Consider the following 21,653-nt stretch of genomic DNA (forward strand, 5'->3'; position numbering starts at 1 on the left):
TACCTACCCAGAGGAACCAAGGTTATTAGGGTGATTACGACGACTGTAAATGAAAAAAGAACGCTTGGCTTTTGGATTGACTTCTTCCACACCAAGGAACTTACCAAGAGTGAACAGATGTGTCGGAGTGAACGGTGAAAGATTATGCCGGAGATGCGGTCTGGTCGAACACTACGCCAATGAGTATAGTGCAACGTAGAGTTGCTACATTTGTATGAAAGCTGGACTTGGAGAAAACAGGCTGGTACACCTTGCGGGTGGACCAAGATGTCCAGCCTATAAAGAAGAAATGAGAAGGGCACAAAATTCAAGATAGTCCAGATCAACTTAAATAGTGTAGAGTTGCACATGAGCTGTTGCAACAAGCGATGGTGGATATAGATAGTGACGTGGTGGCCATAAGCGAACCCCTATTCAACAGGAAACCCTAGTGGCACGATAATGGCAAGCACCAGTCGATATGGGCTCCAAACGAGCAATTCAGAAAGAGATGCTTTAAGGAATTTGCCATTGAAGGGGCGGTGGCTATGTTGACTGGAACATACACTACTGTATCGTGCTATCTGCGACCTAGCTTGTCCTTAGAGGTTTACGAGAGCAAGCTGGAGTGCATCGCCACGTGCGCTCCTGAGAGCCATATAATGAGTGACTTCAATACAAAGTCCACCGCCTCGGGATCCTCGCTTACAGACCCCAGGAGTAGGATAATGATGGAATGGGCGGAGCAAGTTGGTGTGATTCCCCTGATTGCTAAGGGTGGACCCACCTTCTCACGAAACGGGCGCTCCACTACAATCGATATCACTTTCACCACTGTTGCATTGTTGCGCAAATGAAAATCTAGCCAAGTCCTAGAGACTTACTCGAGATCAGACCATAAATATGTGGCCCACACGATCGATACCGACAAGATCGCAAACGAACTTGACAAGTGGACGGTGACTCCTCCTACCAACGTGGGACGTGACATGAGTGCATCGAAAATCTTCATTCGGGTTTCGATGCGGCGTTTATACCTGTCCTCAAAGGATTGTGTAACAAGGCGGGCGATCCTTGGTGGAATACAGAGATTGCACTATGAGAGCGAGGAATCTGTACTCTAACGCGAGAAAGAGGGGGATAGAACTGAACTATGACGGGCCGCTATACAGTGACTGTAGGAGAGAAGTTATGATCGTGATCCTTAGGGCCAAGGAGAGGTGGTGGAGGGCAATGTGTGACGATGTCGAGAAAGATAAATGGGGAAAACCACATAGGACGGTCATGAAAGGCATAAAGTCACCTATGCAAACCAAAGACCTCACCTGAGAGGAAGCGGAGGTCGAAATGAGTAAGCTCTTCCGCATTACTCCACCAGATGACGAACATCCTGAGGCAACGGTAGGCACCACTGAACTGAAACTTGAAGAGGACGCGCTGACAGTGATGAGACCGGAAAGTATAGAATTATATTAAAAATGCTTTCAAGTCGATAAGAAGAAAGCACATCTGCGACATTATCGACAGGAAACGTTTCCCTATCTGGCTGAGATGTTTACTCAGAAATTACCTTACAGATAGGGAGATCCTGATTAACACTTTAGACCGAGGGCAGATGCGTCTGGGCGTTTATGCAGGTGTCTCACAGGGGTCGGTCATCGGACCCCTGTTATGGATCATCTGGTACGACGACATACTAAGGCTGCCGATCCCCCGAGATATCACGCTCGATGGGTATGCCGATGATCTGATAGTCGTCATCACTGCCAGGGACGTTCAAGAGGCCATCGCCATAACCAAGAACACCGTGGGACGCATAAGGAACTCGATGACAGGTGCTGGGCTGCAGCTGGCAAGTGAGAAGACTGAGTTGACGCTTTTCACTGGCAGGAAAAGAAGAACTCCTGTATGCATCAGGGTCGGATGCCAAGAGATCGGAGAGGCAAAGGAAGGAAGTAAGCAGGAGCCTCGCCAACCCTAAGGCCAGTTCTACCGGCCTCTTTGCCTCTTTCCCTCTTCCTGACCGAGTGGCTGAGTAATCCGTTCGGCGAGAGGCGACTGAACTGTACTGCTTGAATAAGTGTAACAGTGAATAGTTGTGTGTGTGTGTGTGTGTGTGTGTGTGTGTGTGCGTGCGTGTGTGCGTGCGTGCGTGCGTGTGTGCGTGCGTGCGTGCGTGCGTGTGTGTTGGGGTTTGGTGTTGTGTTTGAACACTGGGACACCAGAAGACAAAGAAGGAACACGAGCAGTAGTGACAGAAGCCGTGTAGGAGGAGGGGGTATTGTTAATAATATCTCTTTCTTTTTCAGAGTTTTTTTCTTTTTCAGGTTCTTCCCGCGGACAGGGTACCAACAGAGCAGCCCAGAAGTAAAACTGGAGGGCAGTACGGGTCTGTCCTAAGGACCAAGGACCAGAGGGGAAAACGCGGAGGTGGTTTAGTGAGTAATACCGGTCTTGCACGTTTCAGCCTGCTCCCCCGCATCAGCGATGGAGGTGGAACCAAACACACCTGGTGAGCCCCACACTATGCCGGTAACCAAAAATTAAGAGGCTGCCAGGGTGTCAGTGCGTAAATGCATTCCTCCTCCGTGTAACAAATCAAAAAAAAAAAATTATAGCGGCGGTTCGACGTGCGGAAGGTGCTCTAACCACTCAAGGAAGGACACTCTTCCAACCTGAGGACCGCGACAGATACTGGACATCCCCACAACCATCAGTCCAGCGATGGATCCGAGACTACGTACAATACCATCATGTACGTATCAATGCCCAGTCCACCAGAATAAGAACATCAAGAGGCCTTCGTGGGAATGGGGCCCCTGTGTTGTGTCTTGCTGGTTGTTCCACCACCGAGACAGCAACGCAGGTAATACAGGAATGTCACCAGACACGCGGAGGTCGAATACTCCGACCCGATGCCATATGCCGGATAGCAGTGTCCGGGTTAAAGCAAAGTGGGTGGGTTGTCAGGGAAAATCCACACTATATCCTGCAATCTAGCTTACAAAAGCCAGATATGGTGGTCTTTAACGACAGTGCTGTCAATATCGTCGACAGCCAGGTCGTCAGCGGCACGACATCACTTAATGATGCGCACGCTTCGCACAAGAGTTTGGTGTCTTGGCAGATAATGTCAAAGTAACACCGATCACCATCTCTTGCGCGGCATGTGGTCGTCGCTATCGGCTGAAACGATCTCCGAATTAGGACTCAGAGGACTCTTGACCTCCATCACAACAAGAGTCCTTCAAGAATCACATACGAACTGGACATGGTGGAACAAGATGACGAACACCATCAGTCATCGGGGTGGTAGAGAGGGCGTTGGGTAGGCGCCTGATCTTGGGGTCACTGTTTTCAGGGCAACCTGGGCCCCAGCATCTTAAAACGGCACCAGGCAATAGAGCCGCAGCTCACATGACCATCAATGTGGGTGATGATGGTCCGATGAAACCCACACACCCAGCCCGCGGATAGAGCGCAACGCGCAGGCCACCGCTATTTCGGCGGCCCGGCTGGTCTTCCGGAAGTCCGTTCCCCCGTTCAGAACCAGTATGTCATCGGCGCAACAAACCAGTTCCGAGTCCGGCGGAAGGGTCTTCCTTAACACTATATCGAACCCGATATTCCTACAAGCAACGTCCAGCGCTGTCCAGCGTGGACCACGTGGAGGTTGAGCCGTCAGTTTACGCTTGATCCCCAGCGGGTTGGCTTCAGCAAGTGCTTTCGCCGTCGAACCCTACAGCCACGGTGCCGAAGCACCGCCCACGCGGGCTGTCAGGACTTTTTTTCACGCCGCCTAGCAGCGTTTGGGGAAAAGGGAAATGTACGAGTGGCCGTGATAACGCCGAGCGCCGGGTTCACGGGGGCTGGGGGGGGGGGCGAATTTTTCCCCGACCGATCCGACCCTTCTTTTAGCTGAAGGATCCCACGGATTACTTCAGCCACGATCAGGAATGCGGTTTTGCATATCATCGTGCCTGGGACTGGGGGCCAATGTTGGTCGTCATGTTTAGGGGATACTTTCCGGAGTTTAGTGCGCTCTGTTCGAGGCAGAACACTGGAAGGTGTGCCTCGGAGTATCTCCCTCCTGCTTGCCGCACCGGCAGTCCGGTCTATTAGTCAAGCCCGCACTATGAAGCTTGTCCGCGAAGTCACCGTGTCCCGTAATGAACTAAGATATGTAGTAGTTCAATGAGTACCATCCCATGTTGTTCACCCGTTTCTGAACGTCCGGCAGGAGGCGGCGAGTATATCTCCCGTAGGGGGAGTTGTTCCGCCGCTCCTGCCACTCTCGCAGCAGGAGCACGGAAATTTGTTCCTCGACAAAATCACCTCCAAGGTTCTGCTGCGCTCCGGTACAAGTTGTGGGTAGCTGGTCCTTCCGCGTTATGTACAGCAGAGTTGCGCGCCTGACGTAGAGGTCAATGAGGAGAGTGCCTGCAAGCATAAGAAGTGCCTCAGAGGAAACAGTGCCGTAGACCTTGATTACACGCAGGAGAGCGTGCCTTTGAGCTGTTAACAGCAGGGAGGTTTCCGAATTCATTAAGGACTACTAGATCTTCCTGGGCAATTGCCCATTCTAATTTTTCGCCTCGCTGGCCAGCTGCGGCGCAATGTCATAGGGTAGACTTCGCTTTGTCGTCGGCCGCGATAATGATTCTACGTCCGCGGAGGGAGCGGCTTATCTGGGTTATTCTCTCAAGGTATCTTTCGATATCATGAGAGTATTTGAAATATACGCTGACGAGGTACAGTTTGCCGACCGCTTGCAGAAACTTAATCGCGAGGAAAATTCTTCAGCGAGGATTACCTGGTGGCGCGGATGATTCAGACTATGAGACCATGTCTGATATCGAAATGCCGCTACCTGGGCTCAGGCCCACCCGGATCCAAAAGTTGACGCGTGAGGTCGTCAATCTCGAGCGTTGTGCGCTGAATATCTGTGCGCACTTGAATAAGAGTCTTCGTGATTGGAGAAGTGGCGTGCGATTGCACTACTCTTCTATTCTTGAAGCGTCTAAACGCTTTAAATCACCTGAGAAAAGGACGATAGTTGAGCTGACTCTGCAGCGGGAGTATCTGCTGCGCTATTTGAAGGAGTCAGAGCTAACACTATGCGTGGAGAATCCAACTGCCGCCACCACAACCTCTGACCTCAATAGGGGCATAGACCCTGTTGAGTCGCTTCGCTACAAAGGTCCTTCTACTCTAGACTCTATGCTCGTGATGCTATTCAGTGAAGACCCTGGGATGGTATTGAGAGCTAAACTTGATTTAGCCTCAACCGAAGAAACGCGATTCCAGTACTCAGCCGATCAGGTTGAGAAGACGCTCGTAAGATTATTACATCTTGTCGGAGCTACAGGCGAGGAGTTTGTACACTTCGCCTCCGGAACATTATCGCGCGTTGGAAGAGCCTCCACCGGCTCACGCTGCCTATGCGGGCTCGGGTTATCAGAGCTTCCTTTCATCCCTATGCATGCCTGTCGCTTTAGAGCGTGGCTGGATGATATTGGACTGTTGTCCAACGGGGCTAGGCCATCATACGTGAGAGGTTCTTTCTCTTGGAAGAACGTGGCTCTTCTCGGAATAACAACATCCCTAGATACGAGGGCTAGATCCCTCGCTTTACCTGCTTCAAGCACCATTACTTCTGGCGTGCGTGAGACTTCTACGTCACAACACGCCGAGCGGCCCTCGTACAATGGTCCTCGCTGAGATGCGACAATTCAAGAGTCGCGAGGTTGGGGTCGCGGATCGCGATTCCTGCAATGGCACGGTTGCCAAGCTTTGCTCCGGTGACCGCCGTAAATTTCGTGAGGCAGATAAATTTGCCCTTCACGTTGTGCGGCTCCTTCGCAGTGCATACTTTGGCTCATTTCGATCGAAGCGATCCGAGAGTCACGGAGATTCGATTGTACGATGCGAAGGGATCGGTTAAGGGTAGTCGAGGGGCGTTTATCAAAGACAGTCGTGAGACTTCCGGGTATGTCGTCCACCGACTAATGGAAGTACACGGTCGCTGAAAGAGAAGGTGTGGGTGGGGCCGGGGAACTTTTCTCGCTAGGACGTGACGATGGCACGGGTGGTGGGGGAGTATCGGCCACTGTGACTTCTTCCTTGCCGGGTCGGGCGAGGAAGTGCTCCTCGCACGCTTCCGGTTATCGGTTCCGACCGACATTCCATCACAGACGGATGTTAAAAAATGAAGATATGTGAAAAAATGAAAATATGCGAAAAAAATTAAACGTGTGAAAAATAATTGAATCATTAAAAATAAATAAATTAATAATTAAAGGAAAAAATAAATAAATTGCCAATAAATAAATTAAATTAACTAAACAAATAATCAATTAATCAATCTATCAATCAATAAATTAATAAATTAATAAATTAATAAATAAATGAATAAGTAAAATACAAGAAAGAAAAAGGCTGAGGTACTCGGAGTTCGAACCCAAACTGGAAGCAAACGCGTAGCATCGCGTCCCCTGTAAATAATAAAAATTCCTATAAAAGTTTGCCACTTACCTTTGCTGTCTTCTTCGCGTACGACACTGCCGCTGGCTCCGGCTGACGCTCCTTCCCGTCAACCGGTATGTCCGGTCCAAGATGGCTGCGCGGGTGTGACAGCCTAAATTCCCAAAAATCGTCGACGAATCATCGATCTATAAGTAAACACCTACATCCGCCCTGATAAGATATGTATTGGTATATATGTCCAACCGAAACCGCGCCTCGCCAGTCTTAAATTCTACCTCGGACCGTGCGCGAGAACTACGCATCAAGTAATATTAACACTATTCCTACCGACACTCCACGTATACCTATTCCTACCGCGACCAGTCAAATGACTGCTCTTTAGCAAAACTTATATTTTTTAATATAGAATGACAATAATAGCCAATTTGACAGTATACAAATATAGTTTCTTCTATTTAGAAGTGTATAATTTACATTTTATTCGTTTTCACCGCATTTTTTACAAATAGGTTTGCCGATTGTACATTTCCCACACACGTACTTTTTACATTTTAGACAGATTTTATTAGACTTATTGTTTGTGCAATATTTTATTTGGCATGGTTTCCGTTCGCGTGAACCTGTACTTGTATTTGTGACGGGTGTTGCTTGATTTTCTTTGCCTAACTCTAGTTCTTTTTGATATTCAATGACAAGTTCTTCTGCAAGTTGAAATAAAAATTCCTGCCTCGAAATTTCTTCTCCCGTGGATTCTTCATATAAAATCCATGCATTTATCCCGGCTAAATCCAGGATATTGAAAAATACCTGTAAAGGCCATATCTCCGACATTTAGATTTTACCGATTTTACCGAGGCCGATAGGCGAGCGAGAACTGTAAACACTTGAAAGTACCGTAAAGCAGTCCCTGAAAGGCACTGTTTGGCTAAAATCATGCCACAACTGCATTACCTTTCGTTTGTAACGACTTTATAATATCGGAATTGAGTCTTTGAGAGAATACTATTACAAAAAGTCAAATGACCGGTCGTGGTAGGTAAGACAGACTACAAATTTTTCTCAGAAAATAAATAATAAAAAAAGATGTGAATATTGAAAAATGATTTATACATATATTTTAGGAAAAGTCGTGAAGTATAAAGGCGAATCAATTACGTTGTCTATAGGAAATTCTAATCGAAATTTTAAAAACAGTCATTTGACTGCTCGCGGTGGGAAGATTACATTATAATCTTGTGGAATAAATAACAGTCGCTTAAACTACGGTTCAACGACTGACATTTTTTTTTATATTTGTCTTGAATATTTTACGCGACATTTTTGGCGATCCTGCCAGGATACTGTTGATCGCTCTTCGGAAAACTGACCAAAATTATCTTACTACGTGTGAAGATTGGAAAATCAGGGCTACGGCTACACCTGAAGACAAAGGACAGTATCATGAACCTAGAGATTACCGGAACTCAGAGCCAATTCTACGGAAAAGTTTACTACGGAGAGTTTACAAGGTAAATACTGGATTCTTTCGTAACATATAGAACGAAAAGAGTAAGCTTCCCTAGTCAAGACTCAAGTTCGACCGAGGGTTCTATTATATCGATACCTATGGTGCAACATAGTAAGAAAGAGATTACCGATTCAGCAAATACTATTGGAGCATCTATGGACAACAATCTGCAAGCTATTCTAAATGCTATGCAAAAGCAGAATGAGAGACACGAAAACAGCATGACAGAAATCCATCGCATGCCACATATGGCTAACGAGGGAAACCACAAAAGGGCAAACGAGATCGAAATACTAGGAAAGAGCCTAGTAAAATTACACGTAGCTGGGAGCCTATCCGCTTTAGATTTCAGTGCTCTCATGACCTAAGATGACAGCGTTCATACGGCACAGACCACTAGAACGACACTACCGCCTAAACCGAAAAAACAACCAGGCCCATTAAAACGAGAGACCTCAGAAGGTGAAGATTCGGAAGAAGAATTACAAAGACCAGAAGACTATACTAATCTACGCCATTCAGCCAAGTACGCTATACAGTTTGTACCAATACTAAAGGGACGTGATGATGGGGGAGTAGAAGGTTTTATCAAGAAAATGCGTAAAATTCGGGCAAAGTGTAGAGAACCAGGGGAACTATTGGATTTAACCACTTGCACTAAAAAGACGTGCCACGCACGTCGAGATGCTTTTATTTTAAAACCGCGAGCGATGTGTACACCACGTCGATAGTCATCGCAGAAATGAAAATAACGTGGTCCACGCGTCGCATAACAACCAGATTGTTTATTTCTCGAGCTACAGCTCCAAAGTGCACGGTGTCTCATAGTAATAGATTTATAGTTTTTTCATCGTATCAACCCATATTGTAAAATGGAGAATAATAGTAAACTCAGTGATATTGTTTCGACAAGTGCAAAGAGAAAGCGATTAGTTATTACATTTGATACTGATACAGATAGCGACTACAAGGAAATTGTTTGTCCTGTTGGGAAGCGGCGTAGAATTATAGTATCTGATAGTGAAGAAGAAAGTAGCAGTGAAGATCGTGAACTTAATTTTACATCTGAAGAATGGATATGGGAAAACAAGGAAAACAATAGCAAAATTTGGTAGTACTCACGGATTCCTGGAATGAACATAGAAATGGCAGAAGGAACCATAGCTTTGCAAATGCTAAACCAAATTTTACCAAAAGACTTTTGGAATATCATTGTTACAGAAAGCAATCGTTACGTGAGTCAAACAATAGGAGATACAGCCCGAAAAATAAAACAATCTGAGGAAAATTGGAGGGATACGAATATTGATGAAATTCATGCTTATTTTGCGTTATGCATCTTGATAGCATAAGTGAAAAAGTCGAATGTCCAATCCTATTGGTCAGGAGGAAGTATTATTGAAACTCCCATTTTTCGAAAAACAATGCCATTACGGAGATTTATGCAACTCTCCCATTTTTTACATTTTTCCAATAATGAAGTTGTGGATAAAGATGATCGTTTGTGCAAATTACGAGATATAATCAGGTCAAGATACAGTGAAAAATTCAATCACCAGTGATTCCGAAAATGTTACCATGTTTATGTGCACACCAATATCCAATTTTGGACACACCTTGTTTTTGGATAATTGGTATTCTTCGCCAAATCTGTTTCAAAAATTACAATCCATAAAAACTAATGCCATAGGAACAGTTAGATGTAACAAAAAAAATTTGCCGAAAGATCTCGCAACAATAAAGCTGAAACGATTAGAAGCTATATCAAGATCGTGCAAGTGTATTTTAGCTGCAAAGTGGAAGGACAAAAAAGATATATATTTCTTGTCCACAAAACATAAAAAAATTCAAATGATGGAAGTGGAAAAGAAGAGATGGAAAACTAATAACATCGTTACAAAGCCCATCATCGTTTTGGAGTATAATGATGGCATGGGTGGGGTAGATCTCCAAGATAGCTACTTATCTTCTTTTTCACTTATGAGAAAATACGTGAAAAGTTATAAAAAAATATTTTTTTACTTAATGGATATTGCACTTTTCAATGCTTATGTTTTATTTTCAAAGAAATTGAATGTATCAAAAAGTAAAAAATACGCATTTTCCAAATATCGATTAGATGTGGCGCAACAAATTTTAGAAAGTCTATGTATGCCTGAATACACAAAACGTGAAAGATTGTCTACTGGTGACATACCACTGCGTTTACAATCAAAACACTGGGGCCATTTTCCAAGGAATATTCCACTCGCAGAAGCTAAAAAAAATCCCCAAAAAAGGTGTAAAGTGTGTGCCAAACATAAAAAACGCAGCGAGACTACTTGGGAGTGCAAAAAATGCCTTGTGGCATTACATATTCCAAAATGTTTTGAAATTTATCATACAGAAGTAGATTATTAATTAATAAAATGCTATTGTTGTCGTGAGTATTCATTCATATCCGTGTAAAGTTCTTTATGCACAAAATTGAATTAATTTAAATGAAAAAAATCGAAAAATATTTCATTCCCACAGGGAACCGAACACCCTGGTCTACAGAGTTCAATTCCAGAACGTTACCCTCACGCCATTATTCAACTTGGTGATTAGTCTGATTAATACTCTACTTATTGACGTGATAAATATTTAATAACGAATATCTAAAAAACTATTGAGTATCTGGCCTTATAATGGTATATATTCATAAACAGGAAAACCAAATCTACCAATATGCAAAGTTTCAACGAAATCAGTGACCCAAAGGCCTTGCACACTCCTTGTTAGGTGCTATCTTGTCACAAGAAAGACATCCTTGCTGTTATATCTTGAGAACACTCAATCCTCCAGAGAAAAATTACTCCACGACAGAGAAAGAGTTATTAGCTATAGTATGGGCAATCAAGAGACTTAGGCAATATTTATTGGGTAGAAAGTTTATTATTCGTACTGACCACCAAGCTTTAAAATGATTGCATAATTGTAAAGACGCATCTTCACGGTTGATGCGATGGAGACCTAAGTTAGAAGAATACAAATACAAAATAGAATATATCAAAGGAAAAGATAATACCGCGGCTCATGCATTATCTAGGATTCACGCGATAATTAAAAATGAAGAATTTAAAGACAAAGTAGTGATTAGTCACGAAATTAAATTTGCAGAATGGAAAGAAAAACATAAAGTACTAAGCATTAAACCAAACGATAAGAATTTTTGTCCAATTAACATCAGAAATTTTAGGTCCTTATGACGAAAATAAATGGTTAGCTAAACTTATAGAATTAACGCAGGAAAATAATAAAATAGGTTTAACGAATTCCTTTTGTGCAGCAGAGAAATTCTTGCTCAAAAGAATACTAACTTACATCAACGATCAAGTTAGAGAAATAACTTTTGCCGATGAACCAATTTATGAATTAACCAACGAAGAAATAGATAGGGTATTAGAAGAAAATCACGACTTAGCAGCTTACCCAGGTATTCAGAAAACATATAACAAGATTAAAGAGCAATTTAAGATTCCCAAACTAATGGAGAAGGTAGAACAGAAGGTTAAAGAATGCGATACATGTCAGACAGAAAAATTAACTAGAGTCAGGAGCAAAGAAGAACCAGTAATCTCAGATACTCCAGAACAACCTAATGACAAAATTGCTATGGACATTTTGGGGCCACTTCCAAAGACTAAACGAGGTAACCAATACATCCTTTCAATCCATGATGAATTAACCAAATACCTTATACTAGTCCCTTTGAAAACTCAGCAAACAGAATCAATTTGAAACGCATTACTAAATAAACTATATTTACATCTTTTCCGCTCCAAAGAAAGTTTTAACCGACCAAAGACAGAATTTTATTAGTGATTTGATGCAACAATATGAAAAAGCATTTAGTATTAAACACATAAAAACTACTAGCTTCCACCCACAGAGCAACGGTTTGTTAGAAAGAACCTATGCAATCACTAAAGACATGCTGAGAACATCTCAGAAAGAGAGGAACGAAGAATGGGATGAAATATTGAATTTCTGTTGTTTAGCATATAGCACAATTATACATGAAGCCACCGGTTTCACTCCATTCGAATTGACTTTCAGTCAGAAAGCCAATCTTGCTTCCTCCGTAACAGCTAACAGTCAACGGACGTATACAAAGTACAAGCTAGAAAAAGAGAATGGGATTCTGAACTGCAACATGCTAGGAAAACATTACAGAAAAGCAAACAAAGGTACAAACGTGATCAAGAGAGAAAAATTATTAAAACTCAAACGATATTCAGAGTGGGCGACAGTATGCTTTTACATAACGATCATAAAAGTAACAAATTGGGTACGGAATGGTTAGGGCCATACATTATTCAGAAAATTAAAACTCCTTATTATGAAGTTCTAATAGATAATAGTATAAAGAAAATCCATGAAAACAAGTTAAAATTGTATTTTCCAGGACAACCAGCTTTTTCGCCATCACCTGGCACGTCTCGTATGGACTAGAGGTGATACCGTTACAAACAAACTGAATATTCCATGAGAAAATTGAGAAAGCCTATCTATATAATAACAATGTTTTGGGTTAGATGTAAACGATATATTTACTAAGCATGAGAATTCAGAGAAATTAGTAGGAGTATAGGAGGAACACTGCAAAGGATCTTGTACATTATCAGATGAAGTAGAAGCAATCAAAAACAAAATGAAGAAATTAGAGAACTTACCGTTGCAGTTAAAAATCATTACACACAGCAGCCTTAGAAGAGGATTGTTAAATGCAATAGGTTCAATATCAAAATCACTGTTCGGTACATTATATGATGACGATTTAACATTAATTAATAAGAACATTGATAAATTATTCAATGAAGAAAATCAGATGAAGCTTATAATTTCCAATCAAACAGCTCTCATTAGGAAAATTGTGGATTCTAATAGCGTAAAACAGATAGATAACATGAGCATAGAATTGCGGACAATAGAGCAGAAAGCTAAACTAGATCAATTTTTGACAAAATATCTCATTAAAACCGAAGCAGCTATATGCGATCTATACTTTTCTTATGACGAACTCTTAAATACAATCACTTTAGCAAAGCAGGGAATTATTAACCCTCAAATCAGTGAACAAGAAATCTTGAATCTTGAATCAAAATCTTCAATACTGCAATTATCCCCAAGAGAGAAAACTTCTAATTCGTTTTAGACATTGCAGAGTTAAATGCGTTCACAGTACATAACAAATTATTCTTCAAAATTTCTATTCCATTGATTCCAAACTTGAAGTGGGATGTAGACCGCTTATGTCCAATCCCAAGCAAAAGGAACAACGTATTCATGATTCCTTTGATCGAGCACCAAGTTTACTTTCTTGCTGGATTAAATTACATTAATGTAGACAACGAATATTTGATACAACACTATAAAAGGAAAGCAGGTATCACTATGTGTAGACAAACCCAACCTATTCAAGCAATTACATGCATATAGGAGAAACACGATACAATGCTTCATTTGAAATCAAAACAAAAAAAATTCCAGTTTGAAATACCTCTGATTTTGGAGCAATATTAGACACTTTAGAAGGAACACCAAAGGTAATGAGTAATATAAATGGATACTAAAGTACTTTAGATCAGTTACAGGATAAAATAAATTCTCTGAATTTCTCGCATAGATAAACTAATATTAAGAACTGGTCTATTTCTATATTACAAGTTATAGGATATGTATCTTTGGCGGTAGTAACCATATGGGGATTATATAAATTAGGAATATTGAATTGTGTAAAGAATTGTATACCTTCAAAACTATGTGTGCGTTTACTTTGTTGTAAAATTAACAACAACACTATAGAAAACAAGATTGAAACCAGTCCGCAACCAATGGCATCAACCTCTATGAACATCTACGCAGAATTACCACAATATTCATCTACTTCCAGCGATACCAATGAAACCATATCGTGTTGGATGCCAGCCTGCTGTGACACATAGTCATACAAACATGTTCGCTTCTGTGACAGTCATCCTCGCAACAGTTGTCCTTTCCCTAAATATTTTCCATTTTTCCTGTTTCTATCTTATCTTCAGCTGCCAAAAACTCTCACCTCCTACTGACTCATCCATCTACCTTGATCCTCGAGTCATCCTCACCCTATCTCATCCCCACTACTCCTATTTTTTCTTTTAAAAAGGACTAAATCGACCCTGCGAGTAGACTTCATTCAATACCGTCAAACCGTAAACATCAAAATTAGATCTTGGTCGTATACACAGTGTAAAAGGCGACCTCACCACACGTCGAAAACCTTTATAATAAAACCTCCCTTGAAATAATGAAATGTTACACTCATTTCCACGACTGGGAATACAACAATTGTTCGAACCAAGGCATGTTAAACTCCCCGAATCTATTCTCAAGAGGAAATAATCAAAACTTGGAGGACCACGTTCAATCTACAAACGGGAGAGTGTGACAGCCTAAATTCCCAAGAATCGTCGATGAATCATCGTTCTATGAGTAAACACCTACATCCGCCCTGATAAGATATGTATTAGTATACATGCCCAACCGAAACCGCGCCTCGCCAGTCTTGAATTCTACCTCGGAACGTGCGCGAGAACTGCGCGTCAAGTAATATTAAATCACGAATGTAAAATTTTCTGTTACATTATAATCTTGTGGAATAAATACCTTTTTTTTATATTTGTCTTGAATATTTTACGTGACACGGGCTTGGCGCCAAAACTTCCCGCTGCAAAGATGGCCGCGGTGAACTGGCGCCGAGAGTTGCCGCCAACCAAGATGGCCGCGTCCTAGCTTCTATGCTGTGACGTCACACGCCTCGCACCTCGAAGTTTCTTCACTGAAAATAACTACAATCCCGCACTTTTGTCACGAAAATCCGTCAGCACTCTGTTACAGCACTTGAAACGAAGCACTGACAGCGATATTCCCGTGCTCGGACGCAAGACGCGAATGATATTCAACGAAAACCACACGACACGCGCGATCTACACGTGGCGTTCACGCTTCCGCACTTATTTCACTATCACTCCTCGGTTAATCCAGTAAATTGTTCTGTTCTTGCACCACAACACTCGCGAGCACTCCCGTAACGCGATTATACACGCAGATTATTTAATTTCGCGACCTTTACCGCTTTTCTTCAGGTCACGTTAGCACGGAGCGACGTACACGAGCACGTTCTTCCTCAATGGCCGCTTCCTTGCTACTGAGCTGTTACGACCCGCGTCGTGACGTCACACGCGCCCACCTCGAGTCTTTTTCACCGAAAGTAACAATAATCCCACACTTTTGTCACGAAAATCCGTCAGCACTCTGTTACAGCACTTGAAACGAAGCACTGACAACGATATTTCCACGCTCGGACACGAAACGCGAATGATATTTAACAAAAACCACGCAATGCGTACGATCTATATGTGGCGTTCACGCTTCTGCACTTATTTCACTATAACTCCTAGATTAATCTAGCAATTTGCACAATTCTTTGCAGGTGACAGTTGATGTATCAAATATAAACGTTTTAATTCACTGCTGAAGAACACGTGGTAAAAATAATATGCACTGCACCTATATAGTTCATTCCACAATTTCATGGAAATGCTACACAGTACCTTCATCGAAGATACCATTGATGAAAGCAATAACAAAAGTAAATGAGTAAACACCATCACATTTTATTAAACTAACGACAGTCACTCTAATGGCACATTATATTTTGAAATTGACTGGCAACGACGAAACGAGTTCTTACTTTCTCTCTAACCTTAGTCTATAGATGATACATAGAAAGGCAAAACTATTGCACAGCTTTTACGCGCGTATTTTCAAAGATAAAAAATATTTTGAAATCTAACAAAAACTTTCTTAAAAAATATAAATGCATACTTATTTTAAAATAAATTGTACTATAATTCGTGTATTAAATAATTGTTATATTAAATGCTAATTGTTAAATTAATGCTTTAGTTACTTTAAACTATATGCATAGAATGTACTTTATATTTATTAAGATTTCATTCGTATGAATCTATCTGTAACAACAGTAATAATGTTATTTAGATGATATGGATGTCAAAATAAATTATTGCTATTAAATATAATTTGTTGCAGTTATTCCGTATGCCAAAGAAGATACATTATAAATGTACTCATTTTAATTTCTTATTCATTAGAATATTACAATAAGAAAAGGACAACATGTTTATGATAAACACGGGTAAGTAGAAACTTCTTCAAAGTGGCTGGTACAACTCAAGAAATAAATTGCAATCTAAATTTAATAATAGGTTTATTTTGATAATAGATTTACCTCTTTTGACTGTGAATTGAACATAATTTAAAAAACTTTTAGAAAATACACATTTTTAAATTATTCAGTAGACTCAGAAAAAATATTAAGGGCTTGAAAACTATTATTATTTTAATGAATTAAAATTGTCTTACAATTTCTATGGAATATAAAAAAAGATACAAGTGATCGTATGATTAGATATCTCATACTACATGATAAAGTACTGACAATAACATTTTGTATAGTAATTCATTTGTTACCGTCTATTCGTTACACCTTGAAAGAATAAAATGAGGAGGCAAAATCATCTGAAATATGTTTTAATAGATTTAGAGCAGCGTGCATATGGTGTTAGCAAACATAATTATCAAAATATATATAAATGTGAAAACATGCAAGAGATTAATGGATAATAAAAAAAATCTACTTAAAACTCCAAATTAATTAAAATTCTTAAGATTCTCTTAAAGTAAAGTATATTAAACAAGTATTTATATTTATTTTAGCCAAAGTTTTATAGAAACTCAAGGCTACTTAAATATTAAACAACTAACAAGGGTAGGAATAACTTTGGTATTTTGACTAAACTATCATAAGGTATAAACAATTTTACAAAGTACTAGGTGCGCATAAGCTTTTTCTATATCATAAACATGTAAAAAGCCCTAGTTTTTAAAAGTTTTATTGCAGAAATCTTTTCCTAATAATAGGAAGTGGAAAGAATGTAATAAAGAAATAGCAATAATACATTATTGTGTATTTGAACTGAATAAATATTTCACCACCTAGGTTGCGATGCCTCGATGATAAGAATATATATGATTTAACTCCAATCATTGAATTCAGTAACTACAGTATATTTCTTGAAAAAAGTGAAAGAATTTCCTAAAATTATTTTAAATACCTTTTCTTACTCTTTAAAAAGGAATTAAAATATCAGGATTAAGACCAATATTGTTACTTATGATGTCTTTTCTTATAAATAGATATTATTTGTATGCGAATGACATTGAAATATGTTGTCGAGATCATCATTCCGAACAACTATTTTCAACACATGTTATTACCTCTAAGCCTTAGTTTGCGAGATATTTGCAAAAATATTGTTGAGACGTAGGACTGCGTTGTCTTCACACGAAGTTAACCCAAACCTAATTTAAGCTACTACAACCATATTCTACATATTATTATAACCTACATATAGGTATAACGTGGAATAATGAAACTATTTTTATAAATATTTTAGAAATTAAGCCTGAACGATGATAATATGTGCATACATGATAACATGATAACGTGGTAACATCTTTCTACGTTTCTACAACATATGACAATTGTATGAAAATTGATAACTTTATTCAGACATTACAATATTATCAAATATCTTAAGTAAATGTTGTTAGAATTGACAATAGTTATTGACATAACAAGAAATTAATGAACTCTTCTTAATCATCCCTACTATTTTTTGATATTAATGAAGCAAGTAACAATTTAGTGTTATTGATAATTTTGTATGACTTTGAAGTATTATGGACTTTTATAGGTACTTTTTAATCCTGGTGTGCAACTTAAAGTTTTGATTAAAATCCAAAATATTATTCATTTTTAATTGTTGTACAATCAAGGACATTGTCTTGAAGATAAAATTTTGGTAAAACTAAAATTTAGTTTACTTTGAAATTTAAGGTAAAACTAATTTCGTCAGGTATTAATTGTAAGAAGCAAATAATAGTATTGCGAATCAAAATGTTAATATCATGGTAAAATCAAATGAAATTTTTTGAATTATGCATAAAACTCTCAGTTAATAAGTTCATTCAGTACACCTTCCTAATTGGAAAATGTTTTACTATCTAAAAAATGCTGTAAAGATCTAAATAAATGAAAATCGGATGTGGCTAAATTAGGAGAGTACGGCGAATATACCAAAGATTCCCAGTCAAATTCTCTGATTTTTTGCTGCGTGATTTTTACGGTGTGCGGTCTTGCATTGCCGTGCGGCAATATGACACTCTTTCTGTTAACAGAAGCAAGATTTTTTTTTTACAATTGTACTGCTTAAATGTGTTAGTTGTTCTCAATAAAGGCTAGCAGTAACAGTATTTCTGGGTATTAAAGGTTTAAAATGAATAATTTCTTACAAATTCGACCATAAATGCAACATTTCATTCGCATGAATATTCAGTTTTTAAGTTGCCATTGGTGTATCGTTTGGATATAATCATTATGATTTCCGCTTTGGATTATTATATGTAACTTATTTTTCGTTCCCTATAATTAAACGATCAAGCAAGATCTCTGCTTTGTGTCTAAGGAGTAACAAATTGCATATAGTAACTCATTTTGCTTGATTGTCTGCACAAGGACATGCGGAAGGGATTTAGAATGCAGCGAGAAAGAAGAAGTCACTGCGGATATCTGAGGTCAGATTTCTTGTCAGAATGGCTGAGTCTGTAGGGTTCTTCCCAGATGAGTGAAGGTTGGAATGAGTCAGAGTGGATGTTGTACATCACTGAACGGATGAGGACGTATGCCTGCAAAACAGTTTGGGAAAACGTGGAGTGTGAATGAAGAGTGTTGGGGACAGAGTGGGTGTTTTCGGGTGACCTGGGTTTGTTGCCTAGAAATTTTGCGTGGCTAAGGGTAACGAGTGAGTAAGTGACTTAGTGTAAAAAGGGATGGAAGAAAAGGGAAAGACAACGAGGATGGGGACAGGGAAAACTTGAGGGAGTTGGCGAGTAACCCTGAGCGAGTGAGCGAGCGGCGTGTTTTCTTTTTAGCGAGTCAGCGAGTTATATTGAAGTAAAGTATTCTTCAGATACTTGTTATTGTTACCCAGTGAGTGTATTTTTTCTTTTTTTATTCCCTACCACGGCAACACGTGGGATTTTTAATAAAGAAATCCTGCCATATGCATATAATTACTATAAAAATTTGTAATATATGTACATCCTTAAGTAGTTAATATAAATTAATACTACTTACCTTTTACCCTTTACCTCCACTGTGGTAACCTTGTCCTAATGTTTTGATCAGGAGCAGTAGAATGACGATGTCGTCGAGGTGATTCTGAGAGTGTGGCTCAAGGGAGAAAGTCTCACTGGTTTTGTAGCACTGGTTTTTTATTTAGTTGAACTGAATATAATATTGGAGTACAGATGCCGAAGTGTCGCTCGTCTACGGAAAATTGCCTCTTTTCTTCCGTTCTTCCTCCGTATTTAAAGGATTTTGTAAAGGAGTGGGTGAAAGGAAATATGAGAGAACTGAGCGCTGCAGCGATTTGGTGAGGATGCAGTTTTGTAATGTTGGAATTTCATCGCGGCAGTCCCTGAATTTTGGAAAAGGTGAATTTTATCACCGGCTGCATAAATTTGGTATTTAAAAGAAAAACTGGACAGCTAAAAGGAAAAAGGGATTTGCAGGATACATAATTTAGGTGCATAGACAGGAGGTTGTTTTAGGTTCAGAGAAAAGACGAAAGATTAGAATGCAACCTCGGAAAGGACCTCCACTTAGTGATCTCTGAATGAGATAAAAAGAGTGTGTGGTGATGCCTATCACAACAACGACAAGCAAAAGTTTCGATTTTTTCATCCGACTGGTTTATTTAAAAGCTTGGGGTATTTTATACATAGGTTGGGCAGAGCAGTAGGGATTTCGTATCTTATCGGCAGAATATGACACTGACGTTGTCCTGCTGAAACGTAATGTCCCTTCTGTTGGCTAACTCAAACCGCTTGTGGTTGATTGTCTGCTTTGGTTCATTTAATTATGAACAGTATAATAAACAATTCTCCTTCAATCCCACTAAGTGCATAACAAAACCTTCTTCGGGTATAAATTGGCTTTCGCACTGGTTGTAGGGGCATCACCGCGCTTGGTCGATGATCTTTTACGCTTAACGTTGTTATAGACAATCCACTTTTTATCGTTTGTAACTATGCGCTTAAAAACTGGATCGATTTCGTTGCGCTTCAATAGAGAATCGCAAACAAACATTCGATCTGTTACATTTTCTTCCGTTACCTCTCGCGGCACTTATACGTCGTTCTTATTAACATTAACGTTTACATTGTTGACTGGTTGATTCTAAAAATTTATTTGATCTCTCAAGTTATTCTATGCATATCACATTCAATTAGCGCCAATATTTCATCGTTATCAGCCTTAATCGTCCAGAACGTGGTGCATCATTAAGATTAAAATTGTTTTCACGGAAATAAAAAATCATAAAACTTTATCCTTTACCATTTTTACTGTTTAACAAACTTTAAATAACCCAACTAAACCACACAATTTTCTTACAAATACTGTCTGGAGTTCCTTTTGTCAAACGCCATCACAACTTTACATGCGTGAAATTGATCTTATTTCGATTTCTCAACTATTATACAATGTATATTTGAATATTTAGTGTAAAGTATTATTTATTTTAACAAGATTTATTTAACTATCTGAAAATAAAATAATATATAATATAATCTAATCTTTTCTTGCAATATACGGTGGTTTTTCTTCCAACATTCATTTGCTATAGTTTCTCAACTATATGGATTTTCCTTTGCTTCTTATTTTCCGTGCTTGCTTTTCTCTTTTCTTCTCTGTCAATACTTCTATCAGCTTTTCATTTTTTATTCCTGTTTCTCATCTGCTTAGTCCTATTACCTCATAAAATGTATCTAAATGCTTCCCTAATTTGTTTCTTTCCATTCTTCCTTACCAGCCGCTTTTCTGCGTGCCTTTAAGATCAGATGCTCTTAATCCGGCTCCTTCATAGACCACCATTCTTTTTTTAATTTTAATTTTCTTTACGGAAAAAGTTCAACGTAAGCATCATTTAAATTACGACATTTTTAAAATCGTGGAAGTGATGATATCGATGAATCTCAAAATGGATAAAAGCTCTACTAAACGGGGTTTTATAATAGTGTGATTGCGTTTAGAAGATCTTGAGTGGTTGAAAGAATGCGAGGATGAGTGTCTGGAACGGAGCGACTGGACTGTGAGGAAAGCGTGTACGTGACTGCATGAATTATGGCTATGAACGAAATGTGCGAGTGAGAAGGGTGCAAGTGGAAGAAAGACAGAACAAATGGGGGTGTGCTTTAACAGTAAGTGGGAATGCGTGGATGAGAGACTATTGCGTGCAATTAGCGAGAGAGCGGGTGGGTGTGTGTTTCGGGAGAGACTTTTGTGCGATACTTCCAGCAGAGAACTTTTGGGCGAGAGTTTGGCGTGTGATTAGCGAGCGAGCGTTTAGATATTAGTCCAAATATATCCTACAAAATTGGGGTTCGTCTGTGATATTTCCCACAAGTACAGTATGGATATCATCGACAGAATAGCAGAAATATAATATTTCTTTTCACCTGTTTCGGTTCT

General features: G+C 39.6%; 1 protein-coding gene and 1 long non-coding RNA gene across 3 annotated transcripts; one reads left to right on the forward strand and one right to left on the reverse strand.

The window, feature by feature from the left end:
• Positions 1-4,300: 4,300 nt before the first annotated feature.
• Positions 4,301-15,317, reverse strand: LOC143175328 (uncharacterized). Its single transcript, XR_013000146.1, has 3 exons — positions 14,642-15,317; positions 6,514-6,675; positions 4,301-4,419 (listed from the first exon to the last, which is right to left on the reverse strand). It is a non-coding gene; the product is annotated as an uncharacterized LOC143175328 (long non-coding RNA).
• LOC143175325 (uncharacterized) lies at positions 11,014-12,473 on the forward strand. 2 transcript variants are annotated; one of them, XM_076374065.1, is made up of 4 exons: positions 11,014-11,214; positions 11,283-11,645; positions 11,995-12,183; positions 12,402-12,473. In XM_076374065.1, the coding sequence occupies exons 1-4, from the start codon at positions 11,199-11,201 to the stop codon at positions 12,446-12,448; spliced, it is 615 nt and encodes a 204-aa protein (XP_076230180.1). In that variant the 5' UTR covers positions 11,014-11,198; the 3' UTR covers positions 12,449-12,473. The 2 variants fall into 2 exon arrangements, with proteins under 2 accessions (XP_076230180.1, XP_076230179.1); XM_076374064.1 differs by having other exon boundaries at positions 11,995-12,405.
• Positions 15,318-21,653: the final 6,336 nt, after the last annotated feature.

This window comes from Nomia melanderi, unplaced genomic scaffold, assembly GCF_051020985.1.
Source record: "Nomia melanderi isolate GNS246 unplaced genomic scaffold, iyNomMela1 scaffold0064, whole genome shotgun sequence".
NCBI lineage: Eukaryota > Metazoa > Arthropoda > Insecta > Hymenoptera > Halictidae > Nomia > Nomia melanderi.